Genomic DNA, 27692 nt, shown 5'->3' with positions numbered 1-27692 from the left:
ATGACACGCATGCACATACACACTTCAAACACACACACTCCTACTCTGAATGACTCTGCACTCTTTCCCCACACAAGGAATTCCTGGCAGATGTGTGTGTGCAGTAGTTCCTGTGATCCGTGCTAGTCTGCTGGATTCAGGAATTCTCTCTTGCTCACATGCTAATCGGACATTCCCTGGAAGCCTAAGTCTTTGAAGTCCTTTTTACCTCTAAAGATCTCTGTGAACTGCACAACAGAACTTCGTCTTCCCGTAAACTCCCGACAGTGCCTGAGCGTAATATCGTCACTGCTGTATTCTAGTACGTTCTCATTCCCAACCACAAGAGTTAGTCACCATCTTTCTCAGTTGTCTGACTGACAGTCTTCTCTGAGAGGACTTTGCGTGGAACTGCGGCAGGATTTGTCTTGTTGAGCTGTGTGGTTGGTTGTAACTGCAGGGTTCACGTTCCTCTCGTTGGCTCATGCCTGTTACCCTGCAGGTCAAAGGGTAAGTGGAGCTGGAACTTTGTCTATCGCTGCCTATCACAAGGCCAAATCATATTGATGATTAATCTTGATAAGTACTGTATGACCTCACTTAAGGGACAATTGTAGCAGTTTGCATGGGCTATTAGACTTTGTTCTTCTTTGAAAACAGGTTTGGAACCAGGTCAGGGAACAGAACTGGAAAATAACATCATTTTCCGAGGAACAGAATGAGAACCGGGAACGAAAGTGATCTATACTGTTCCGGAACAGAACCGTTATTTTGAAAGCATGGGAACCAGTTAATAACATTATTTTGCGTTCTGGGATTTTTTTCTTTTTAGGAGTGTGTGAAAGTAGATAAAGCTTATTGGTGTGTGTGTGTGTTTGAGTGAGTAAGGGATCTTCTATGGTGAGGGATTTTGCTCAAACATTTCAATAAGGAAGTGTAAATGTCAACCTTTCCTGTATTTCACTAAATGCAAAAGTAGCCTTTTTCTTTCAAAACAGGCTGATGTGTGAGGCTGTGGAATGCAGAGGTTGTATGTTTATTGCCGTTGTATGGGTGAGAACACAAACTGAAGGGGCTGTTTGCTGATGTTACTGAGGGAGAGACTGAAGTGCAGGATGACTCTGAGTTTCAGTTGGTGGTTGGTTGAAATCTGGGATTTTTCTTTGGCCAGACTTTCTGGTAACAGCCTAGTGTGGTTGGGGATTCCGGTCTCTCTTTTTCTCTTTCTGTCTATTTCTTTCTCTCGGTCTGACTCTCTCTCTCTCTCACACACACACACACACACACACACACACACACACACACACACACACACACACACACACACACACACTGTTCATTGTGAAAGCAGGACCTGTGTGACAGTAAGAACCACCATGACCTAGTGGTGAACTGACCCTGTCTGTTGTCAGATAAATAGGCTCCTTTTTCATTAAGAGCTTTCTTTCTGTCTCTCCGTTTATGGCCCTCATGCCTACAGCCACATCAATGGGGCTCCCCTATCCACATAAGAGCTTAGGCTCAACCTTATCTCCACAACACTGTCAGCTACAATGACTGAACTGTAAAAAAACAAGACAAAACAAACATCTCTCCCTCATTCCCTTCCTCCCCTACCTGACTCTGTATTGGTGAGGTCATTGTAATAGGCTGGAGCTCTGTAGGAACTTGCATAGATGTGAGTGGTGTCCTCTGAACCAAATCAAATGGTCTTTGTCACATGCTTTATAAACAACAGGTGTAGACTAACAGTGAAATGCTTACTTGCGGGCCCTTTCCAACAATGCAGAGAGAAATGAGTAATAGTTACACAAGGAATAAATACACAATGAGTAATGATAACTTGGCTATATACACTGGGTACCAATACCGAGTCGATTTGCATGGGTACGAGGTAATTTAGGTAGGTATGTACATATAGGGAGGGGTAAAGTGACTAGACAACAGGATAGATAATGAACAGTAAGAGCAGCGTATGTGATGAGTCAAAAGAGTTAGTGCAAAAAGGGTTTATGCATATAGTCCCGGTAGCTATTGGTTAAATATTTAACTAACTATTTAGCAGTCTTATGGCTTGGGTGTAGAATCTTCAATCTCCTTGACAAGGTCTTTGTCACCGCGCAGCTTTCGCTGTCCCTCAGGCTTGGGTTGGACCACCACCTGTCCAGCACCACCACTCCAGGCTGGAGTGACCTCACCTCCACTGCACAGAGCTGGCCACAGAGGTGCCTGACAGTAAATGGAGTAAATCCCAAACAGTGGTGAGCTAGGTACTATCAACCGTGTTATCTGCATTGGGGGCCTGAGCTGGTATGCCCCCTTGGCTCCCTACCCTGACCTCTGACCTTTCGGTCCATCCATCAACCGCAACCCTGCCTACTGCCCAGAGGGGTCATCTTTGTGTTGGCTGCCTGTTTTATCAAGCCTCCCAGTCTTATCGTATCAGGGTCTATTCACTCCCCAGCGCCGGACTGACTGTCTCTCTATCCTCCCATGCTGTGGCTCCTGTAGGCAGGAAGGGTCGGGCCAACCTCTCCCCAGTCTCCAGGCTAGAGTGGTGTGGTTTACTGTCATATATGTTCCCCACTCCCTGAGGGTGGGTGGCTAGGTTGCTATGGTTGGCTGGGGTCAGTGTCATCTCATTTCAGTGCACCCAGGAGCCAAGTTTAGGTTTATTTTCTCCTTTTTGTTCTTTGCTACAGGATTTAACTATGGGTATTTCTTTCTTTCTTTTTCTCTCTCTGAGACCCCTTGTCTCTCTTCAGCCTCCTCACATTTTGCATGAGGCTATATGCTCACTAAACTACACTACTGTTCCAAGCTAGCAGTTAAAACTTCAGAGTAATTGTGACGTAGGCCTGAACAATGAAAATACTATGCTTAGACGAGGACCGAGATATGAGTGATATACCCCAGTTGTTTATCAGTAACCAGCTACATTCTCTCTCTCTCTCTCTCTCTCTCTCTCTCTCTCTCTCTCTCTCTCTCTCCCCGCTTTACTATTCCCTGTCATCCATCCTCATTGACAAATCTCTATCCCCCATGTGGGGTACTCCTACTAGCTCGGAGACAACTGGACTTGTTGTTAACAGTCAGAACTCACTTAGCCCCAGTAATGACTCACTGAGCAGGGTTGGAGGCTCTCGACAGGGCCTCCCATGTTACTGTACGTTAGATGGATTTCGTGACATAGCTTGAGGAGCGCTGAGCGAAGGCAAACCAGACATTTTGAATGAACAAACAACAGAATGGAGGGAACGCTGGTCATCAGCAGGCTGTCAGTGTGTGTCTCTAGGGGGGCTCTCTTCCCTCTTTCTCTCTCTTCCCTCTTTTTCTCATTCTCTCTTTCGGGAGGCTACAGCAAGCAACAAGCCCCCCGAGGCAAGCAGACGGACGTTTTGATGAGGCTGTGCTGAAGTGGTGGTCTTTACATCTCTTCACTCTCTCGTTCCCTTTCTCTCCTCTGTAACTCACTCGTTCTACCATACTCCCTATATCTCCCTCTCTCACGTTGTCTCTCTTAATCTCCCTCTCGCTTTCTTTCTCTCCTCCTGTCTGTGTGACGAGAGAGGCGACCCGTGACGCTGCAGACACCAACCGCTCCAGACAATGGAGACACAGCAGCACAGTTCAGATGAGACGGACAGACGGACAGACACCTGAGAGAGCAGCTGGCCTGCTGCCAACTGCAGGAGCAAACAAGGCGATTGCAGGGAGAGAAAAGAGGGGGAGGGGTTAAAATGAAGAGCGACTAAAGAGGCTGAGAGAGGGCGCAGAAAGAGATGAGCTAATGCGGAGAGAGGGAAAGAGAGAAGGAGAGGGGATTAGTAGTTATGACATCCGCTCTACTTTTGAGGCTCAATCTAAAGAAAAGCAGATCAGATCTCTCTCCCCCCTGAGGGTATTTCCATGCACAAATGACATGCTCATTTCTCTAAGCTGAATGAAAACCTACACCTGTAAATAGCCATAGTAGTTCCTGGACACTGTACTGCATCATAATTGTTGCTTTTAGGGCTAATGTTGTTAGCATGAAACCATTAGCCTTTGAGTTTGTTCTGGTAGTCCAATGCCTGTCCTTTCTATTTATTGTTTGAGTGTGTGGCAAGGGATCAGAATTGAGTTTTAATCACTTTTTAATTCATAAACAAAATTGATATCAGTAAAAACATGTGCCTAATTGGTAGGTCTACCTTTACTTGTTACTTCTGTGAACTTTCATTATCCTCCGTCCTTGTTCGGGAGGGAAAAGATATGTGGGGTTTCGGTAATGGATATACAAGGCAATGTTTCTTACAGAAGGCAAAACTAACAATAAGTGTTGATATTAGTTGTCGGGTCATTAATTCAACATTATTATGTTTTATGTATTTCTAATACCTTTTTTAGACTTTTTCTGATAGATTTACATTTACATTTACATTTTAGTCATTTAGCAGACGCTCTTATCCAGAGCGACTTACAGTTAGTGAATACATATTTTTTTTTTATACTGGCCCCCCGTGGGAAACGAACCCACAACCCTGGCGTTGCAAACGCCATGCTCTATCAACTGAGCTACATCCCTGCCGGCCATTCCCTCCCCTCCCCTGGACGACGCTGGGCCAATTGTGCGCCGCCCATGAGTCTCCCGGTCGCGGCCGGCGGCGACAGAGCCTGGATTCGAACCAGGATCTCTAGTGGCACAGTTAGCACTGCGATGCAGTGCCTTAGACCACTGCGCCACTCAGGAGTATAGATGTTGTCTAAGACCCCTTTTCCATCTGTTTGACCAGAAATCAAAGCCTTTGCTTATTCCTAATTTTTAGGATGGAAAATTGTTGAACATTTTATATATGCCTTAATAATAATTTAAAAAAGACTCTTAGCTTTCATTTGACACCCAATTCGACATGCTCCTATTTTACATTTACATCATTTAGCAGACGCTCTTATCCAGAGCGACTTACAAATTAGTGCATTCAACTTATGATAGCCAGTGGGACAACCACCTTTTTTTTTCCTTCTTTTTTTATGTGGGGTGGGGGAAGAAGGATTACTTTATGCTATTCCAGGTATTCCTTAAAGAGGTAGGGTTTCAAGTGTCTCCGGAAGGTGGTCAGTGACTCCGCTGTCCTGGCGTTGTGGGGGAGCTTGTTCCACCATTGGGGTGCCAGAGCAGCGAATAGCTTTGACTGGGCTGAGCGGGAACTGTGCTTCCGTAGATTGTAGGGGAGCTAGCAGGCCAGAGGTGGATGAACATAGTGCCCTCGTTTGGGTGTAGGGTCTGATCAGAGCCTGAAGGTAAGGATTTGCCGTTTCCCTAACAGCTCTGTAGGCAAGCACCATGGTCTTGTAGTAGATGCGAGCCTCAACTGGAAGCCAGTGGAGTGTGCGGAGGAGCGGGGTGACATGAGAGAACTTGGGAAGGTTGAACACCAGACGGACTGCAGCGTTCTGGATAAGTTGTAGGGGTTTAATGGCACAGGCAGGGAGCCCAGCCAATAGCGAGTTGCAGTAATCCAGACGGGAGATTACAAGTGTCTGGATTAGGACCTGTGCCGCTTTCTGTGTAAGGTAGGGTCGTACTCTGCGAATGTTGTAGAGCATGAACCTACAGGATCGGGTCACCACTTTGATGTTAGCGGAGAACGACAGGGTGTTGTCCAGGGTCACGCCAAGGTTCTTTGCACTCTGGGAGGAGGACACAATGGAGTTGTCAACCGTGATGGCGAGATCATGGAGCGGGCAGTCCTTCCCCGGGAGGAAGAGCAGCTCAGTCTTGCCGAGGTTCAGCTTGAGGTGGTGATCCGACATCCACATTGATATGTCTGCCAGACATGCAGAGATGCGATTCGCCACCTGGTTATCAGAAGGGGGAAAGGAGAAAATTAATTGTGTGTCGTCTGCGTAGCAATGATAGGAGAGACCATGTGAGGATATGACAGAGCCAAGTGACTTGGTATATAGAGAGAATAGGAGAGGGCCTAGAACTGAGCCCTGGGGGACACCAGTGGTGAGAGCACGTGGTGCGGCGACAGATTTTCGCCACGCCACCTGGTAGGAGCGACCTGTCAGGTAGGACGCAATCCAAGAGTGAGCAGCGCCGGAGATGCCCAACTCGGAGAGGGTGGAGAGGATCTGATGGTTCACAGTATCAAAGGCAGCGGATAGGTCTAGAAGGATAAGAGCAGAGGAGAGAGAGTTAGCTTTAGCAGTGCGGAGAGCCTCTGTGACACAGAGATGAGCAGTCTCAGTTGAATGACCAGTCTTGAAACCTGACTGGTTTAGATCAAGAAGGTCATTCTGAGAGAGATAGCAGGAGAGTTGGCTAGAGACGGCACGCTTAAGAGTTTTGGAGAGAAAAGAAAGAAGGGATACTGGTCTGTAGTTGTTGACTAGAGGGATCGAGTGTAGGTTTTTTGAGGTGGGGTGCAACTCTCGCTCTCTTGAAGACGGAAGGGACATGGCCAGCGGTCAAGGATGAGTTGATGAGCGAGGTGAGGTAAGGGAGAAGGTCTCCGGAAATGGTCTGGAGTAGAGAGGAGGGGATAGGGTCAAGCGGGCAGGTTGTTGGGCGGCCGGCCGTCACAAGTCACAAGATTTCATCTGGAGAGAGAGGGGAGAAAGAAGTCAAAACATAGGGTAGGGCAGTGTGAGCAGGACCAGCGGTGTCATTTGACTTAATAAATGAGGATCGGATGTCATCAATCTTCTTTTCAAAATGGTTGACGAAGTAATCCACAGAGAGGGAGAAGGGAGGAGGAGGAGGATTCAGCATATGAACTTCAAATGTTGGTTCTCATTGGTCATTTTACATGGAAATTTCCTCATCTAATTAACCATGTGATGGAGATAAAGCGAATCTGATCTAAACTAACGCCCTCAGTCTAAATTCTTCATCTCTCAGTATTAATTTAAGGGAAAAATTATATCAGGTTTGCCAAAAGTCTTGCATAGTATTTTGCCAAAATGCTGGCTCCATCGATGAGAGATGTCTCGATAGGACTCACCTGGTTAAATAAAGGATACATAATTGGTTTTGACGTTGGTCTCTCAGTCACCTTAGATGTGGAGTTAGAATATTTTCTTTTGACATGCTAGTCGCTAAGCATAGCTTAGTCTCTGTACTGTACGGTGTTCTCTGTGGTGAACGGTGGCCCGTGGAGAGCACTCGGTCTATTCAGTATCAACAGGGAAGTGGTGAATTAAGCCATTGTGTTCTCATTAGAGACACTTCTGTGTGGACACTGGCAGCTGTTAATCTTGGCACACGGAAATGGCACTGGGATTAGCAGACACACACACACACACACACACACACACACACACAGTACATGGCTCAGATAAATCAGGCCCAGTGGCTTAGAAATGTCTGGTGTTCTTGGTTTTGCTGTCTGTTTTGTGACTTTCTCTTTCTCTAAAACAATACCAGTTCTTTTGACTATGACACACAAAAAGCCTGTGACACATGAAATAATTTGCTATCTGTAACCACTCCCCTCATGTTGTTCATCTATACTGTATCAAGCCTGCCTCTGACTTCTCTCTTCTTTCCTATATTTTTCTCTCTTTTATTTCTTCTCTTCTCAGCTGGAATGTCCTGAGTCAGTCCCCCAGGCCCAGAGAAGAATACCTAGTGGCAGCCAGCGCTGATGGGATCTGCTGCTCCAGTATGAGCCTTCAAGATGCCGGCTGCGGCTATGCTAGCACTAACGCTAACGCCAATATGGCGGCTAACACGGCTAGCGGCAGCATGCGGCGGCGCCTGGAGGACCAGGAGTTCACCCTGCGCGTCTACCCGGGCGCCCTGGCCGAGGGCACCATCTACTGCCCCGTGGGCGCCCGCAAGAGCACCACGGCTGCCGAGGCCATCGAGCGCCTGCTGGAGCGCCTGAGCCTGGACGGCACCAAATGCTACGTGTTAGCCGAGGTGAAGGAGTTCGGCGGGGAGGAGTGGATACTTAACCCCAGCGACTGCCCCGTCCAGCGGATGATGCTGTGGCCCCGCAACGCCCTGGAGAACCGCTGCGGCCTGGGCAGTGGCGAGGACTACCGCTTCCTGCTCCGCGAGAAGAACCTGGACGGCTCCATCCATTATGGGGGGAGTCTCCAGATGTGGCTGCTTGTTACCGAGGAGCGCCGCCGCATGGTGGAACGGGGTTTCCTGCCCCAGCCCGCAGGGGGCGAGCACCCGGCCGACCTGTGCGCTCTCCCCGAGCTGACGGAGCGCGCCCTGCTGGAGAGCCTGCGCACGCGCTTCCGCCAAGAGAGGATCTACACCTACGTAGGCTCCATCCTCATCGTCATTAACCCTTTCCAGTTCCTACCCATCTATAACCCCAAGTATGTCAAGATGTACGACAACCACGCGCTGGGCAAGCTGGAGCCGCATATCTACGCGGTGGCGGACGTTGCGTACCACGCCATGCTGCAGCGGCGGAGGAACCAGTGCATCGTCATATCAGGCGAGAGCGGCTCGGGGAAGACCCAGAGCACCAACTTCCTGATTCATCACCTGACTGCCCTCAGCCAGAAGGGATTTGCCAGCGGGGTGGAGCAGATCATCCTGGGGGCAGGGCCTGTGTTAGAGGTAAGGACTTGATTGGTTTGTTGACTGGTTGTGGGGGGGTTTGATATTGTGTGTGTGTGTGTGTGGGAGAGGCTCCAACTCTGCATACACAAGTATGAATTTGATCGATGTTTTGTGAAATGTAGGTCATGGCTGGGTGATGCTAGAAAGACAAGTTGAGGTGTTGCATATCATATGTAGTGAGGGTAAACTAGTGGTTGCTACCTTAACCAAAATTCTCATGTCTCATCCTTCTTTATCCCATACTTGGCCTCATGTTACTCTCTTCCTTGAGACTTGAAGTAATGCCGGGTAGACACTACATGATTACGGGGTGAAATCTTATGAACTTGGGCTAGGATCAGTATGTTGGGACTCGCTTAGTTTGAGTGGGTGAAGGACACACCGATAATGGCTGTTCAGTTCTCCAGACCTTTGTCGGATGTCCCGATAAATGGTCAGACATTTCAGAAATGTTGGTTGTGCATCTTGTGGTACGGGCAGTGCTACGACGCGATTGGTCAGTGACTGCTGCCAATGCGCACTCAGCAAGACCAAAACAATGATGGCGAAGAGGAAAGCAACAACAACACGCCGAGGTGATGGAAGACAGACAGGTGATGCTGTGGAGAGAACGCAGCTGCCTTGTCATCACCTCTGCGACCTACCAAACGCAGGGCAGGATCAACTAGGGAATCATTGTGGAATGTGAGCACCCACATCCTGGGGTTGAGGATGGACAGAATGAAAGATTTGGGACAAGAAAATCTGGAAATGTGAGCACGTCCATGTTAAGATTTTAGAAGTCGTGTGGCGTATGCTGTCCAGCATAACTGTAAATGAGACAAATGATTGGCAGCTTGCTGACAGGAAGCCATAGGGTAGTGGGGGGGGGGTGCTCACTGTGCTGCATGCAGAAGTACAAATGCAGAACTATGTGTTGTGAATTATAGGTCATGGTTACAGGGATATGTGTGACATGAAAGCCCAGGAAATAGGTTATTTCACTAGCAGCCGTATGTATTTAAGCAGGAGACGAAGCATGTCACAGTGGATTATAGACATGTTTTAAATCGAGATTGGAATGCCTCGACATGCGGAACCTATATTTATCTGCTATTGCAACATATGAGTTGAAGCTTATATATGTTATTGACCTAGAAACCGTGCTTGGACATTTTATAGCTTTTCAGAAAACCTTAATGCAGCATGGCCTAATACAGATGGGATTAGGAGTCGATTATGCATTTAGATTTTGATGTATAAAAAGGCCAAGGACTACTAAAGGGCACACTCATTTTATTCAAGTCCGATTTGTGACTGCCTTTCAGTGCTCGTTACAAAGTGATTGGCTGCAACAGGAGCCTCTTTGTCGAGTTTTGGGCCTAGAGAGTGTCGCTTTCCAGCCATTTTGTCTGCCACGAGTCACGACACAAGAACACCGCTGCACATACAGTGGGGTCATGGTAGAATGTGCACTCTCACCATGTGCATCACATGTGGACCCAATGCTGTAAAGCAGGCCTTGATCTGGTTAGTTAGGGATACGGGGCCGGTAGTCCTCAGGAAATCATAAATACATTTTTATAAGACCTTATTCGAGTCTTCTGTTGAAAGAGAATAGAGAGAAATTTACCTTTTTATAATTTAAAATGGCTGGGAACTTTGAATATTGTGTTAGCTCATAACTCTGTTGTTATCTAAGGCTTGTTCACCAGTTCTGGTATCCTCCAGGCAAGTAATACATCACTGAGACTCTGTGAACCAGTTGCTAGAAGTGGATATTTGACATGGATGAATCTGAACACCTATCCGGCTCTCAAATTTTTTTGTATAATTTTTTTGGGACAGTGTGCTTTTGTAGCCTGTTGGTCTCCTACTTCCTAGTCTATAAGCAGAAGATAACAGGCCTTGAATAAATACCTTGAAGTCGATAGTAATGACATGCAATTTTTCCTCTTAACCAGCTGAAATTCCCAGTCTCTCTTTGATATGAGTAGCAGCTGTATCCAGTGGAGAATGTATCCCTCCGGGTGAAGTTTCCCAGATCTAGGATCAGCTTCCCTTCCACCAATCCTAACCAAAACGGACCCAAGATCAGCGTCTAGGGGCAACTTCCCCCTATTCCAGGAGGTATCAATGGCTAACTGAATACCTCGAGGCCTGACATTCTTTGTCCTGCTGAGATGGACCGGAGTAGAGCAGTTAGTGGTAAAAAGGTCACCGATTTACAACCTGAGCCGTAGAAGCGGAACTACTATTCTGGCTGGTCTCCAGTAAAGTCATGCCAATTACAGACCCATTTGCCTTGGTCTGATGGATCTAGTTAATCTAGCTGCTGGTGGTGTAGTGTTGAAGTGGCTTGTCAAGTGGCCTGGGCTAATATATATTGTTTGCACTGTGAGATTGCTTGTCGGCCACTGCCGTTGGTTGTATGTAGGAGTTTTTGGAGAGTGGCGAGTGTTTCTCTGTTAGCTGGATGCTAACAACTCGTATTGCCTGGAGGTGCTTGCTATGGTTGCTCCTATACTACTCTTCTCATGTAACGTACACATGAGCATGTATCCACGCAAGCACACATACACACACTGTGCCTTTGATGTTGCCTTGACCTGACACTTGCACTTCTGCTGCGGAGGCAAAAATCTGCTGCCATTTCACTCCTGAGAGAACAATGTGCCTCTAGTCTTCTTTCCAGCACATGGACACCCTGGTGAGAGCAGTCTCTCTCTCTCTCTCTCTCTCTCTCTCTCTCTCTCTCTCTCTCTCTCTCTCTCTCTCTCTCTCTCTCTCTCTCTCTCTGTCTCTCTCTCTGTGTCTCTCTGTCTCTCTCTCTGTTTCTCTCTCTGTCTCTCTCTGTTTCTCTCTCTGTCTCTCTCTCTGTCTCTCTCTCTGTCTCTCTCTGTGTCTCTCTGTCTCTCTCTGTGTCTCTCTGTCTCTCTCTGTGTGTCTCTGTCTCTCTCTGTCTCTCTCTGTGTGTATATGTCTCTCTGTGTGTCTCTGTCTCTCTCTCTGTGTGCAGCATAGGCACCCTCCCGCACATCACATTCTATTACCGTGTAGTGTGGGTTAACTGCATCTCCGGTTGATGCCAAGTTAGTCATCTTTATCTTATCTGTGGGAATGCTGGCTACTCTGATTTCCTGGAAAAATAGAACAGAGATACAGACACACACATTTGTGACCATGGCCTGAATCTGTTGTACACCCTTACTGTGGGTAAACCATAGCAGTAGACTAGAGACACTAACTCACTGTGATTGACATTGACTTTGCTTATCAGTGAAGTGCACCATAGCCTGCACTCCAAAAACCACTATGAAAACTGCAGTCTCCCGTCTACTCTTCTCCACCAATGCACCATCACCACGACCGACAGCATGACATCATGCCAGCACTATCATCTAACAGCTCGCTTCGCCCCAAATGTCCCAGTAATCATTACTTACCATAAAAAACCCTTTAATGTGCCACCGCAGAGGCCAGTAACTGCAGCCGTGCGTAATCTGAGCTGCGTTCAGAGCCCCAATGACAGGAGAGGCATGACGGCACAGGGTGCATCAATATTGTGCTGACAGGAACACTGTGGGGTGATGGGAAAGAAGTGTGGCTAGTGTCATACAGTGTTTTTCTAATCAGTCAGGTGACTCAAACGAGAAATGTTTGCCACAGGCCCCAAATACTGCCAATACACCTCTGCCTGTTTAATCAATATCCCTCGAAGGCGAAAGACCTGTCTCTGAGACTGGTAACTGTATGAAATGTTGCAAGCATTCGATGGCATTCATTCATCGATAGTTTCCTGTCCCTGATCATTTGCAAGAGAAAGATATATATCCCAACATTGATTTGAGGACTCCAAGATGGCACCGTTTGACTGAGAACTGCACTGCAGACATGTAGTAATGTTCTGACCATGTAGCCTGGCTACCATTTGAAGTTGCTCTCTATGCAGATGGTATGCAAACAGCCAATAGAGTATAGTAGGGACCCAGTATCAGTTAGCATTCACTTAGCTCTCCTGGAAGGACTCCCCAGGGTGACAACCAGCTGATCTCTACTCCAGACAGACCCAACTTCAGGAGGTTAAATCTAGCTGGGATCAGACCACGCTAATGATCAGGCTCGCCCTTTTAAGGAAAGTGCTCAATTTACCCACACGAAGCATCTCCTCATGTGAAACACCCGACGTTCCCAAGATTACATGTCTCGTTGCCTCATTTTTACATGGACCCTTGACTCTCAACAACACCATCGGTATCTATATGCCCCGCATCCTTCCAATGACACCCTAATGTTCCAAAGGAAAAAAAAAAAAGGAAAATCAAAATGGCTGCCCAACACTTCTTCGTACTGAGTTGGCCAACCTTATGTCTATACATGCAGGCCAACCACAAACCCTTCCCAGTCTGAATAAGCTAACCTTAGCTGTGGGCTGTTTGTCTGGGGCTGAGAGACTGAATCTGGGGTTCTTCCTCTGGGGCTCCAGAGAACAGATTATAGCCTGCTTTGTTCTGGTGATGTTCCAGCAGACGTGGCTGCCTATGGAGTAGTAATAGGCCAAGTAGTATGGTGGTGGTGGTAGTAGTAGAAGCCACTGAGGCCCCCACCAGATATCACCTCTTAACCAGGCCCTGAACGAGGGACAGCCCTGTCTGCTGAGGCTCAGATGGATGGCTCCAGATAGTGCCAGCCCCCCTGTGAGTCTCTATCGATGGGGGATAGGTGTAGAGGGCATATCTGTGTGTGGGTCTGTGAGGGCTTGAGGTGCTGCCCCATTTTCTGTTCAGACGCTTCTGAGCTTTAGATCAGAGATGGACTTAATGCTTGAAATCCCATATAGCCGGGCATATGGTTGCACTTACAGTAGACACCACCGTGACAGTTGAACCCATTGTACTTGAGGCTTGTGATGACCTTGTCAGTTTTTGCCTTGAGACTCATACATATAGACACCTTGACTGCATTCGGGCTGGGTGATATGGCCAAAATATCATATCACAGTATTTTTCAAATTTTTGACGGTATGATGGTATTTGTCAGTATTTTATGTTTTTAATAATAAAAGTTATACATTTGCTTTGAGTAGTGCGTGACCATAGGGTGGCAACACGTTGGAAGTGATTTCAATGGGTCTCTCTCCAGTCTGTTTTATACTATTCAATTGAACTTCAACCCCCCCAAAATATCGGCATTTTCATCAATTTCTGCATTTCCTGCACTCATTTGAGATCATTTCCACACTGCCACGTAGGGCTGCTCGATATGGGCAAAAAATGTAGGCCTTATTTTTAACCAAATGTTGCAATTGCGATTTGACTTGCGGTATAGATCAAGAGACATCGGTGAACTGTTGGAATCATGGAAATATAATTATTATTCTAATTTTATAGTTTATAGATAATCGCGGGCACGAATGACAATGCCAGGGAGGAGTTATTGTGACAGGGTAGGAACCAAAGTGTTGGTCAGTGTTTCCTAGGGGACCCTATAATCTTTGGCTACATTAAATGTTTTCTCTTAGCTACTTCATATAGCTAACATATTCATGCTTCGCCTATTCCTCTTTGATTTAGAAGAGACTGTTGTACAAACAACATGCCGATTTAGGCCTACACGGTCACTTGTATCAGGCTGTATCGCTAGTTATGTTTGCTCTGACTCAGTACATTTTATAAGCTAGCTCGCAGCATATAACTCTGCATGCCACTGCTGGCTTGCCTCTGATGGGAGACCAGATGCTGTTGGAAGTGGTATTGGAGGGCCAAAAGGAGGCACTCTTTCCTATGGTCTAAAAGAATATTACAATGCCCCAGGGCAGTGATTGGAGACATTGCCCTGTGTAGGGTGCCGTCTTTCGGATGGGACGTTAAACAGGTGTCCTGACTCTCTGTGGTCACTAAAGATCCCATGGCACTTATCGTAAGGGTGTTCACCCTGGTGTCCTGGCTAAATTTCCAATCTGGCCCTCATACCATCATGGCCACCTAATCATCCCCAGCTTCCAATTAGCTTAAAGCTCCCCTTTAACTATTCATCAGGTCGTTGCTGTAAATGAGAATGTGTTCTCAGTCAACTTACCTGGTAAAATAAGGGTTGAAAAATTATAAAAAACGAGCGATTAGTCAGCTTACACAATTTAGCCACAACTTGCTAAGAAAACGCAAACTAGCTGTTTGCAGATTTAAGAAACACAAACTAATAGTGTAATTTATAGAACGCTTGTGGATTTATATTAAGAAGCAAAGTGGAAACAGCATCGTAGTCATCAACATTGTTGCATGTGCTGCATTGACCATGCAGACTGAACGCAAGTGTCTCGTGGTCGAGCAACAACAAATGCTGAGAGAGAGAGAGAGAGAGCAATTGAGAGAAAAGCTTTTTGTGCGTATGGACATTTCTGTGATCTTTTTATTTCAGCTCATGGGACCAACACTTTACATGTTGCATTTATATTTTTTGGTTCATTATATAAAAGTGGACGTTACACATAGCGTTATAGAAGGTAAAGTAAATCTCAAACTGGACCGTGCGTCAATACCAGTATATACTAAAATACAGTATACCGCCCAGCCCTAAATGGCACCCTATTCCCTATATAGTGTATTACTTTTGACCAGGGCCCTATTTAGGGAATAGGGTGCCATTTGTGAGGTAGCCCCTCGGTGTGGAGGGCCATTTGTGTGTGAATGCTGTATATAATGCACTTTGAGGGATTAGGACGCTGTTTTACCGTCTGGTTTACACGACTCTCCGGGCTGCCGTGTCGGGTCTATGTCCTGTGTCGAGGAGAGTAGCCTGTCAGAACTGGTTAGCTTAGTGCTCAGATACACTAGCAGCTGTGGGGATATGGCTCTATGGCTGAGTGTGTTGTTTGAGTGAGGTGTTTAAATCACAATAAGACATCCCGAATCTCTCTTGCAGAGGACAGAAGTGGTTTTATTGAACACGTTGGCTATAACCTACCATGCTCTAGGCCTAGGGAGTGCTTGGTCAGTGAATTATCATATTTCCTTCTATGTTGCCAGCTATTGTTGCAGACCAAGGAGTCTTTACAGGTTGGTGTATATTGTATTTGTTAGTATATTGTAATTGTTATGCTAGCCTTTCTAGGATAGCTTTCATAACATTGGACTAAGTAAAGCAGGCGGTATACTTGAGAGCTAGCGTTAGCACGTTTTGTGTAATCATGTGCTCCTGTTAGCACGTCTCTCCCCATAATCCATATCCCCAGCGCACTGCACGCTCTCCAATGGGCTCCCAACATCTGTTCCCTGGATTATACTCATCCCACCTCTCTCTCTCTCTCTCTCTCTAGCTTGCTCTCTCTTTCTCACTCTCTCTTTTTCTCGAACATTCCCCTTTTCCCCCTCTCAGGAAATCGTACAGTATGCATGTACCTTAGCATACAGCTGTACATAGTGTACTAAGACAGTTGCTACGTTAGCTTCAACAGGAAACACACTGGACAATGTTCAATACTGTATCATTGTCTCCTTTGGCTGTCCTATGTCTCGTTGCCCTTCAACAAGACGGTTGAAGTCTGATTCTGGACACTTAGCTATTTGTGTAGCCTCACATTAATACGGCTTACACAAAAGTAGGGCTGGTAAAATTATCGTATAACTGTGTAACCGACGGTTATTGATGAAGGTTTGCGCTTAGTGGGACTATCATTTGTTTTTCAATAAGACAATGACCCAAAACCCACCTCCAGGCTGTGTAAGGGCTATTTGACCAAGAAGGAGGATGATGGAGTGCTGCATCAGATAACCTGGCCTCCACAATCACCCGACCTCAACCCAATTGAGATGGTTTGGGATGAGTTGGAACGCAGAGTGAAGGAAAAGCAGCCAACGTGCTCAGCATATGTGGGAACTCCTTCATTATTGTTAGAAAAGTATTCCAGATGAAGCTGGTTGAGAGAATGCCAAGAGTGTGCAAAGCTGTCATCAAGGCAAAGGGTGGCTACTTTGAAGAATATAAAATATAAAATATATTTTGATTTGTTTAACACTTTTTTGGTTACTACATGATTCCATATGTGTTATTTCATAGTTTTGATGTCTTCACTATTATTCTACAATGTAGAAAATAGTAAAAAATAAAGAAAAACACTGGAATGAGTAGGTGTATCCAAACTTTTGACTGGTACTGTATATTTTATATATATATTTATTTTGGGAACAAACAACTGACTGAAGACGGTATGGCGGGGCATTCGTGAGGTTGTGTCAGTTTCTGCGGTAGCATGGTCTCTTAACAATGTGATTTGTTGCCCCTTGCTAAAATGTAGAATGTTCATTCAAATAATGTTAACTAATGTGGCTCTTGCAATGGAATGTATTTTTTGTAATGTCTAGTGAGTTGAATTAACAAATCACAACACATATTGATGGGTACACTTCCTGCTTTTACTTCGTACTTTGCTCCTATGGGCCGAGGCGGAAGAGGAAGCGACATCCCACTCCCTCATTTTTTCTGTTTCAATGGAAATCAATGAATGAAGTAGACCAGACCCAGCTGCTATTGCATTGGTGTCTATGGGAGAGTCACCCCCCCCTTATGTAGACGGGAACTGACAATTTTTTTCAATGGTAAACGGCCTGAGTCTATGGGTACACTCGCAATGGCCGCCAGTCAAACCATTATGCCATCATTGACTTGAATGGGGACGCCCGTATTATTCATTCTATTTCAAATCAAATGTATTTGTCACATACACGTGTTTAGCAGATGTTATTGCGGGTGTAGCGAAATGCTTGTGCTTCTAGCTCCGACAGTGCAGTAATATCTAACAATTTCATAACATATACCCAATACACACAAATCTAGTAAGGAATGGAATTAAGATTATATACATATATGGAGGAGCAATGACAGAGCGGCATGGACTAAGATACAGTAGAATAGTATAGAATACAGTGTGTGTGTGTGTGTGTGTATATATATATACACACACACACAGCACCATTTGGACAAAAACACCATCTGATTAAAGTCGTGTCTCAAATGGCACCCTATTCCCTAGAACACACAACCTGGTCAAAAGTAGTACACTATATAGGGAAAAAGGTGCCATTTGGGACGTAATCATAGACCATAACACCAGCTCCCATTGTTGAGAGCCTTGGCTTGTCTGCGTCAACACAGCAAACAATGGTTTTACACGTGCAAGGAATGGAACACAAACATTGATACAATAGCTGAGACGGTTGAGTGATAAAAGGTAGATGCTAGCTGTGTTTGTGTTGGTTATGACTATGAGCAGCATAGTTTAAGAAGTAGCAGGTAGCATTGCGGGACTTTACCAAGAGACAAATTGGTAACGTGAAGAAATCATACTAACAGTATATTATTAGGCTAAATCCTAATTAAATGACTGAAATTATAAATGTAATGTGATGTTCAATAAGGAATGGATTACGAAACACTCAACCTGAACAGGTTGTTTCAATAGGCCCCATAGGGGTAAGAATATATGTTGAGTCCACAGCGTTAACCTGAGGTGTGGTGTTCTGCCATACATCCATAATAACCAGGGATGGAAGTGTGGTGATTTTGGAGATGGCATACTACTACTAACCAGGGCTGTGAGTTTGGCGATTTTATTTGTTGATTCAGAAGGACTGGATATACACTACATGACCAAAAGTATGTGAACACCTGCTCGTCGAACATCTCATTCCAAAATCATGGGCATTAATACAGAGTTCGTCCCCCCTTTGCTGCTATAACAGCCTCAACTCTTCTGGGAAGGCTTTCCACTAGATGTTGGAACATTGCTGCGATGACTTGCTTCCATTCAGCCACAATAGCATTAGTAAGGTCAAGCACTGATGTTGGGTGACTAGGCCTGGCTCGCAGTCGGCGTTCCAGTTCATCCCAAAGGTGTTCGATGGGGTTAAGGTCAGGGCTCTGGCCAGTCAAGTTCTATCACACCGAACGAGACAAACCATTTCTGTATGACCTCGATTTGTGCACAGGGGCATTGTCATGCTGAAACAGGAAAGGGCCTTCCCCAAACTGTTGCCACAAAGTTGGAAGCACAGAATCGTCTAGAATGTCATTGTATGCTGTAGGCTTAAGATTTCCCTTCACTGGAACTAAGGGGCCTAACCCAAACCATGAAAAACAGCCCCAGACCATTATTCCTCCACCAAACTCTACAGTTGGCACTATGCAATGGGGCAGATAGCGTTCTCCTGGCATCCGCCATACCCAGATTCTTCCGTCGGACTGCCAGATGGTGAAGCGTGATTAATCACTCCAGAGAACGTGTGTCCACCTCTCCAGAGTCCAATGGCGGCGAGCTTTACACCACCCCAGCCGATGCTCGGCATTGTGCATGGTGATCTTAGGCTCGGCCATGGAAACCCATTTTCTGAAGCCCCCGACTAACATTTATTGTGCTGACGTTGCGTCCAGAGGCAGTTTGGAACTTGGTAGTGAGTGTTGCAACCGAGGACAGACGATTTTTACGCGCTATGTGCTGCAGCACTCAGCGGTCCCGTTCTGTGAGCTTGTGTGGCCAACCACTTCGCAGCTGAGCCGTTGTTGCTCCTAGACAGTTCCCACTTCACAATAACAGCACTTACAATTGACCGAGGCAGCTCTAGCAGGGCAGACATTTTTCAAATTGACTTGTTGGAAAGGTGGCATCCTATGACGGTGCCACGTTGACAGTCACTGAGCTTTTCAGTAAGGCCATTCTACTGCACATTTTTGTCTATGGAGTGCATGGCTGTGTGCTCGATTTTATACACCTGTCAGCAACGGGTGTGGCTGAAATAGCCAAATCCACTCATTTGAAGGGGTGTCCACATACTTTTGTTTATATATAGTGTATCTAGGTCAACTTTCTTTAAAGGTGAGCTCACTCAATCACAGGAGAGTTTCAAACTTTAGGAGACTGGCCAGATTTATTGGCATTTAACTAATACCTCCACTTTGTCGGTTTCCGAACCTACGTATAAATAACCTCTACTTTGAACAGGAAGTCTGATTTCCATTAACTCACTATGCAACGGTCACATGGCTAAAGCCAAAATGGCAGGCCGAGGAGTTATCGGTCGATCTCTTTCCTCCATAGCTTGGTATTGTGTTACCCAAACCGCTGGGGAAGAGAGAGGGAAGTTGAATTTGCGAGCAGTTAGAATGGTGGATTTACTCAAATTGATTTAATAAGAGACCTTGGCTTCTTGTCATCTTATCTCCGTCTAATGGGGAAGGAGGAAACTGAGGAACTTTTTTGGAGCGGTGAAAGAAACCAGCTTTCCTTCCTCTGAGACTCTCCTCCTCTCTTTTTTCCCCTCCCTTAAATAGTCAGGCTTTCCTGTCCTTCTGTCTGTCTGAACTGTGTCCTGTCTGTCTGAACTGTCTCTGTCTGTCTGAACTGCCTCCGTCTGTCTGAAATGCCTCCGTCTGTCTGAAATGTCTCTGTCTGTCTGAAATGTCTCCGTCTGTCTGAAATGTGTGAGTCTAAAACGTGTCTGTCTGTCTGAAATCTGCCTCTGTCCGCCTCTCTCAACTCTCTCTGCGTCTCTTTCCACTATGGAGGGACCAATACTCTGGGTACAGCGCAGTCTATTTTTACATCAGGGCAACCAGCGCGAAGCCGCAAGAATGCACAGCTCCGACGTGACATTACGACTGGCTACTGTAACACATGTAATCCCAAAACCAACACACACACAGAGCCCACTCAGATCCTAAAAGCACACTCGCGGCGTCAATCTAACTCACGTAATCCTAAACAAAACCTACACACAAGACAAACAGCGTCTAACTGGCTATTTAGAATCGCATGGATTTGGATTTGCACAGGCAAGGAAATTAGTACAAAGGAGCAAAATAGACTCATGCTAGAGAACGTTGTGCTGAAAAAACAACTGTATCCCTGTAATACACATTAGGGTCAAACCATAAGTACACACAATAATATAGATCCACGCCAAATATGATAATAGATCCACCGAAAATATTATATAGATCCACATAGCTCCACATCAGGGGGACGGATGCAGTGCCAGTTATCAAAGCATATGACACAAATATAAAAACGCCTGGCGGTCTCTTAGTCCGGAATAGCTATTAGCCTCAAAACAGGGGATGCATCCTGTGGTGAGTGGATGTGTACGACTCCAATGTGACAGGAGATATTACTGACTCTCCTCTGCCTCGGGGGTCAGAAATGCCAATGTGAGGGACCCTGTGTTTTACAATGTTTAATGTTTACTAGGACAAAGTAGTAAAGGCACAGACAGAAACAGACACGGCTTGTTAAAGCGCTTTATGGAGTGACGGAAGTCAACGCTTTGTTTACAAGGTGGTGGAGCGGGTTAAACGGTGAGAGATGATGGGGCAGGGAGAGGGGTGTCCTTATTTGTATACAGTAACATTTTACATTTTAGTCATTTAGCAGACGCTCTTATCCAGAGCGACTTACAGGAGCAATTAGGGTTAAGTGCCTTGCTCAAGGGCACATTAACGTCATTTAGCAGACGCTCTTAGCCAGAGCGACTCACAAATTGGTGCGTTCACCCTATAGCCAGTGGGATAACCACTTTACAATTTGGGGGGGGGGGGTAGAAGGATTACTTTATCCTATCCCAGGTATTCCTTAAAGAGGTGGGGTTTCAAATGTCTCCGGAAGGTGGTGAGTGACTCCGCTGTCCTGGCGTCGTGAGGGAGCTTGTTCCACCATTGGGGTGCCAGAGCAGCGAACAGTTTTGACTGGGCTGAGCGGGAACTATGCTTCCGCAGAGGAAGGGGAGCCAGCAGGCCAGAGGTGGATGAACGCAATGCCCTCGTTTGGGTGTAGGGACTGATCAGAGCCTGAAGGTACAGAGGTGCCGTTCCCCTCACTGCTCCATAGGCAAGCACCATGGTCTTGTAGCGGATGCGAGCTTCAACTGGAAGCCAGTGGAGTGTGCGGAGGAGGGGGGTGACGTGAGAGAACTTGGGAAGGTTGAACACCAGACGGGCTGCGGCATTCTGGATGAGTTGTAGGGGTTTAATGGCACAGGCAGGGAGGCCAGCCAACAGCGAGTTGCAGTAGTCCAGACGGGAGATGACAAGTGCCTGGATTAGGACCTGTAAAGGGTAAAGGGGTCTAACATGGTAAAGGGGTCTATCAAAAGCCATCGTGAGTCGGAAAGGCAAGCCAAGGTTCTAGTTTGACACACAGCGGACTTACACTGCATTCGGAAAGTATTCAGACCCCTTGACTTTTTCCACATTTTGTTACGTTACAGCCTTATTTCTAAAATTGGTTACATTATTTTTTCCCCTCAATCTACACACAATACACCATAATGACAAAGCGAAAACAGGTTTTTAGAAATGTTAGCAAATGTATTACAAATACAAAACAGAAACACCTTATCTACATAAGTATTCAGACCCTTTGCTATGAGACTCAACATTGAGCTCAGGTGCATCCTGTTTCCATTGATCATCCTTGAGATGTTTCTACAACTTTTGACAAAGCACTTCAGAGCAAAAACAAGCCATGAGGTCAAAGGAATTGTCAGAGACAGGTGTCGAGGCACATATCTGGGAAAAGGTACCAAAACATTTATGCAGCATTGAAGGTCCCCAAAAACACAGTGGCCTCCATCATTCTTAAATGGAAGAAGTTTGGAACCACCAAGACTCTTCCTAGAGCTGTCCGCTCGGCCAAACTGAGCAATCGGGGGAGAAGGGCCTTGGTCAGGGAGGTGACCAAGAACCCGATGGTCACTCTGACAGAGCTCCAGAGTTCCTCTGTGGAGATGGGAGAACCTTCCAGAAGGACAACCATATCTGCAGCACTCCACCAATCAGGCCTTTATGGTAGAGTGGCCAGACCGAAGCCACTCCTCAGTAAAAGGTACATGACAGCCTGCTTGGAGTTTGCCAAAAGGCACCTAAAGGACTCTCAGACCATGAGAAACAAGATTCTCTGGTCTGATGAAACTAAGATTGAACTCTTTGGCCTGAATGCCAAGCAACATGTCTGGAGTAAACCTGGCACCATCCCTACGGTGAAGCATGGTGGTGGCAGCATCATACTGTAGTATCACTCCTACTCCCCAGGAGCTATCATTTGTTGACTTCTGTAACCGTAAAAGCATTGTTTTTTTGCATATTAACATCAGAAGCCTCCTCCCTAAGTTTGAGTTATTCACTGCGTTACTACACTCCGCCAACCCTGATGTTCTAGCAGTGTCTGAATCCTGGCTTAGGAAGGCCACCAAAAATTCAGAAATGTCCATCCCCAACTACAACATTTTCCGTCTAGATAGAACAGCCAAAGGGGGTGGAGTTGCAATCTACTGGAGAGAGCCTGCAGAGTTCTATCATACTATCCAGGTCTGTGCCCAAACAGTTTGAGCTCCTACTTCTAAAAATGCACCTTTCCAGAAATAAGTCTCTCACTGTTGCCGCTTGCTACAGACCCCCCTCAGCCCCCAGCTGTGCCCTGGACACCATATGTGAATTGATTGCCCCCCATCTATCCTCAGAGTTCGTACTGCTTGGTGACCTAAACTGGGATATGCTTAGCACCCCGGCCATTCTACAATCCAAAACTAGATGCCCTCAATCTCACACAAATGATCAAGGAACCTACCAGGTACAACCCTAAATCCGTAAACATGGGCACCCTTATAGATATCATCCTGACTAACTTACCCTCTAAATACACCTCCGCTGTCTTCAACCAGGATCTCAGCGATCACTGCCTTATTGCCTGCGTCCGTAATGGATCCGCAGTCAAACGACCACCCCTCATCACTGTCAAACGCTCCCTAAAACACTTTAGCGAGCAGGCCTTCCTAATTGACCTGGCCCAGGTATCCTGGATGGATATCGATCTCCTTCCGTCAGTAGAGGATGCCTGGTTGTTCTTTAAAAGTGCTTTCCTCTCAATCTTAAATAAGCATGCCCCATTCAAAAAATTCAGAACTAAGAACAGACTTGACTGCCCTTGACCAGCACAAAAACATCCTGTGGCGTACTGCATTAGCATCGAATAGCCCCCGCGATATGCAACTTTTCAGGGAAGTTAGGAACCAATATACACAAGCAGTTAGGAAAGCAAAGGCTAGCTTTTTCAAACAGAAATTTGCATCCTGTAGCACTAACTCCAAAAAGGTTTGGGACACTGTAAAGTCCATGGAGAATAAGAGCACCTCCTCCCAGCTGCCCACTGCACTGAGGCTAGGAAACACTATCACCACCGATAAATCTACAATAATCGAGAATTTCAACAAGCATTTAGCTACGGCTGGCCATGCTTTCCACCTGGCTACCACTACGCCGGTCACCAGCACTGTACCCTCCGCTGCAACTTGCCCATGCCCCCCCCCCCCCCCCCCCCGCTTCTCCTTCACACAAATTCAGACAGCTGATGTTCTGAAAGCGCTGCAAAATCTGGAACCCTACAAATCATCTGGGCTAGACAATCTGGACCCTTTCTTTCTAAAATTAGCTGCAGAAATTGTCGCAACCCCTATTACTAGCCTGCTCAACCTCTGTGGTGACACTCTAGATCCAAACTGTTACAGACCTATATCCATCCTGCCCTGCCTTTCGACATTTTTTGAAAGCCAAGTTAACAAACAGATCACCGACCATTTTGAATCACACCGTACCTTCTCCGCTATGCAATCCGGTTTCCGAGCTGGTCATGGGTGCACCTCAGCCACGCTCAAGGTCCTAAACAATATTATAACCGCGATTGATAATAGACAGTACTGTGCAGCCGTCTTCATCGACCTGGCCAAGGCTTTCGACTCTGTCAACCACCGCATTCTTATTGGCAGACTAAATAGCCTTGGTTTCTCAAATGACTGCCTCGCCTGGTTCACCAACTACTTCTCAGATAGAGTTCAATGTGTCAAATCGGAGGGCCTGTTGTCTGGACCTATGGCAGTCTCTATGGGGGTGCCACAGGGTTCAATTCTTGGGCCGACTCTTTTCTCTGTGGATATCAATGATGTCGCTCTTGCTGCCGGTGATTCTCAGATCCACCTCTACGCAGACGACACCATTTTGTATACATCTGACCCTTCATTGGACACTGTGTTAACAAACCTCCAAACGAGCTTCAATGCCATACAACACTCCTTCCGTAGCCTCCAACTGCTCTTAAACACAAGTAAAACTAAATGCATCCTCTTCAATCGAACGCTGCTGGCTCCCGCCCACCCGACTAGAATCACTACTCTCGACGGGTCTGACCTAGAGTATGTGGACAACTACAAATACCTAGGTGTCTGGTTAGACTGTAAACTCGCCTTCAAGACTCACATTAAGCATCTCCAATCCAAAGTTAAATCTAGAATCGGCTTCTTATTTCGCAACAAAGCCTCCTTCACTCATGCTGCTAAACATGCCCTCATAAAACTGACTATCCTACCGATCCTTGACTTTGGCGATGTAATTTACAAAATAGCCTCCAACACTCTACTCAGCAAATTGGATGTAGTCTATCACAGTGCCATCCGTTTTGTCACCAAAGCCCCATATACTACCCGCCATTGTGACCTGTACGCTCTTGTTGGCTGGTCCTCACTACATATTCGTCGCCAAACCCACTGACTCCACGCCATCTATAAATCACTGCTAGGCAAATCCCCTCCTTATCTTAGCTCATTGGTCACCATAGCAACACCCACCCGTAGTATGCGCTCCAGCAGGTATATCTCACTGGTCATCCCCAAAGCCAACACCTCCTTTGGCTGCCATTCCTTCCAGTTCTCTGCTGTCAATGACTGGAACGAACTGCAAAAATCTCTGAAGCTGGAGACTCTTATCTCCCTCACTAACTTTAAGCATCAGTTGTCAGAGCACCTTACCGATCACTGCACCTGTACACAGCCCATCTGAAATTAGCCCACCCAACTACCTCATCCCCATATTGTTATTTATTTTGCTCATTTGCACCCCAGTATCTCTATTTGCACATCATCTCTTGCACATCTATCATTCCAGTGTTAATACTAATTGTAATTATTTTGCACTATGGCCTATTTATTGCCTTACCTCCATAACTTACTACATTTGCACACACTGTATATAGATTTTCTATTGTGTTATTGACTGTACGTTTTGTTTATTCCATATGTAACTCTGTGTTGTTGTTTTTATCGCACTGCTTTGCTTTATCTTGGCCAGGTCGCAGTTGTAAATGAGAACTTGTTCTCAACAAGCTTACCTGGTTAAATAAAAGGTAAAAAATTGTTTTATAATAATAATAATATTTTCAGCGATAGGGACTGGGAGACTAGTCAGGATCGAGGGAAAGATGAACGGAGCAAAGTACAAAGACATCCTTAATGAAAACCTGCTCAGAGCGCTCAGGTCCTCAGACTGGGGGCGAAGGTTCACCTTCCAACAGGACAATGACCCTAAGCACACAGCCAAGACGACGCAGGAGTGGCTTCAGGACAAGTCTCTGAATGTCCTTGAGTGGCCCAGCCAGAGCCCGGACTTGAACCCGATAGAACATCTCCGGAGAGACCTGAAAATAGCTGTGCAGCGACGCTCCCCATCCAATCTCACAGAGCTTGAGAGGATCTGCAGAGAAGAATGGGAAAAACTCCCCAAATACAGGTGTGCCAAGCTTGTAGCGTCATACCCAAGAGGATTCAAGGCTGTAATCACTGCCAAAGATGCTTCAACAAAGTACGGAGTAAAGGGTCTGAATACTTATGTAAATGCAATATTTCAGTACAATTGTTTTTAGACACTAATCAGTCAAAAGTTTGGACACACATACTCATTCAAGGGTTTTTCCTTATTTTTTACATTGTAGAATAATAATGAAGACATCAAAACTATGAAATAACACATATGGAATCATGTAGTAACCAAATAAAGTGTTCAACAAATCAAAATATGTTTTATATTTGAGATTAATAATAAATAATATGCCATTTAGCAGACGCTTTTATCCAAAGCGACTTAGTCATGTGCGCATACATTTTTACGTATGGGCGGTCCCAGGGATCGAACCCACTACCCTGGCGTTACAAGCGCCATGCTCTACCAATTGAGCTACAGAGGACCATAGATTCTTCTTCAAATAGCCACCCTTTGCTTTGATGACAGCTTTGCACACGCTTGGCATTCTCTCAACCAGCTTCATGAGGTAGTAACCTGGAATGTGTCCAAACTTTTGACTGGTACTGTACATTAACAAAAATGTCTAAAAACCTGTTTTTGCTTTGTCATTATGGGGTATTGAGTGTAGATTGATAAAAAATAAATAAGGCTGTAATGTAACAAAATGTCGAAAAAGTCAAGGGGTGTTAATACTTTCCGAATGCATTGTGTAAAAGTGAAAAACTAGTGAATTGGACTACATTAAAAAGCGGGTGAATTGGACTACATTAAAAACGAGTGAATTGGATTCCACCATCTCCTCCTCATCAGAGCTCCTCTCCCCATCTCTCTTATGAGAGCTCAATCCCTTATTTCTCGCTCTTTCTCCCCTCTCCCCTCTCTCCCTCTACCCCCCCTTCTCCTCTATCCCACATGCCCCTGTAGCACTGTGCCAACCCAGAAACCGAAGAGAGGAGAGGGAATGGGATGAAGATGATAGGAGAAGGGAGCGGGTGCTGTAACAGGGCTCTTTGATCTATTCTCTGCAGTGCTGCTGCTGGGAGAGACAGGGGGAAGTGATGCTGGAAGGGAAGATACAGTCAGATGTACAGCTGTATAGTGCTAAAGCTTATTCATGGTGGTCTATTACAGCTGATGGCATTCTATTCTAACTCGACTTGCGGCATTCTCACTGCTAGGGAATGAGGGCAATATGGACTACTGTTAATACATGAAAGTATGAGGGAGAGAGTTTGACACGGGGAGAGAGTTACAACGGAGGGATTGGAGAATGAAATAATATTAGGAGAGATTTACCCTACATACACCCTAAATGGGAGTATGGGTGATGGGTATGCAAGCTGTGAGCCATTCAACCTACTCAACAGACGTACATGTGTAGTATACGCAGGCACACACAGACATGTACGCACGCACAGGAGCACACACTTCCCTCTAAATGACATATCCTTGGAACGGCAACACCTGTTAGGGGCTGTGTGTGGAGAGAAGAGACCTCACTGGACAAGTTCAAACTCCAGCCAAACACTCCCCTGCTTTATATTTTCCC

The 27692-nt window shown here is 45.9% G+C and overlaps 1 protein-coding gene across 1 annotated transcript in view; it reads left to right on the top strand.

Moving 5' to 3' along the window:
- Positions 1-463: 463 nt before the first annotated feature.
- Positions 464-27692, top strand: part of LOC311135072 (unconventional myosin-IXAa-like) — a gene marked incomplete at its 5' end in the record, with an annotated part of 144648 nt that continues 117419 nt past the window's right edge. Inside the window, 2 exons of the mRNA XM_084168942.1 lie at positions 464-489; positions 7552-8551. Coding sequence (XP_084025068.1) covers positions 464-489; positions 7552-8551 — 1026 coding nt within the window. The remainder of the gene's footprint in view (positions 490-7551; positions 8552-27692) is intronic.

Source organism: Coregonus lavaretus (assembly GCF_964263955.1).
Source record: "Coregonus lavaretus genome assembly, chromosome: 9".
NCBI lineage: Eukaryota > Metazoa > Chordata > Actinopteri > Salmoniformes > Salmonidae > Coregonus > Coregonus lavaretus.
Note: the sequence above shows the minus strand (reverse complement) of the source record. Positions and strands in the feature narration are given on the sequence as shown.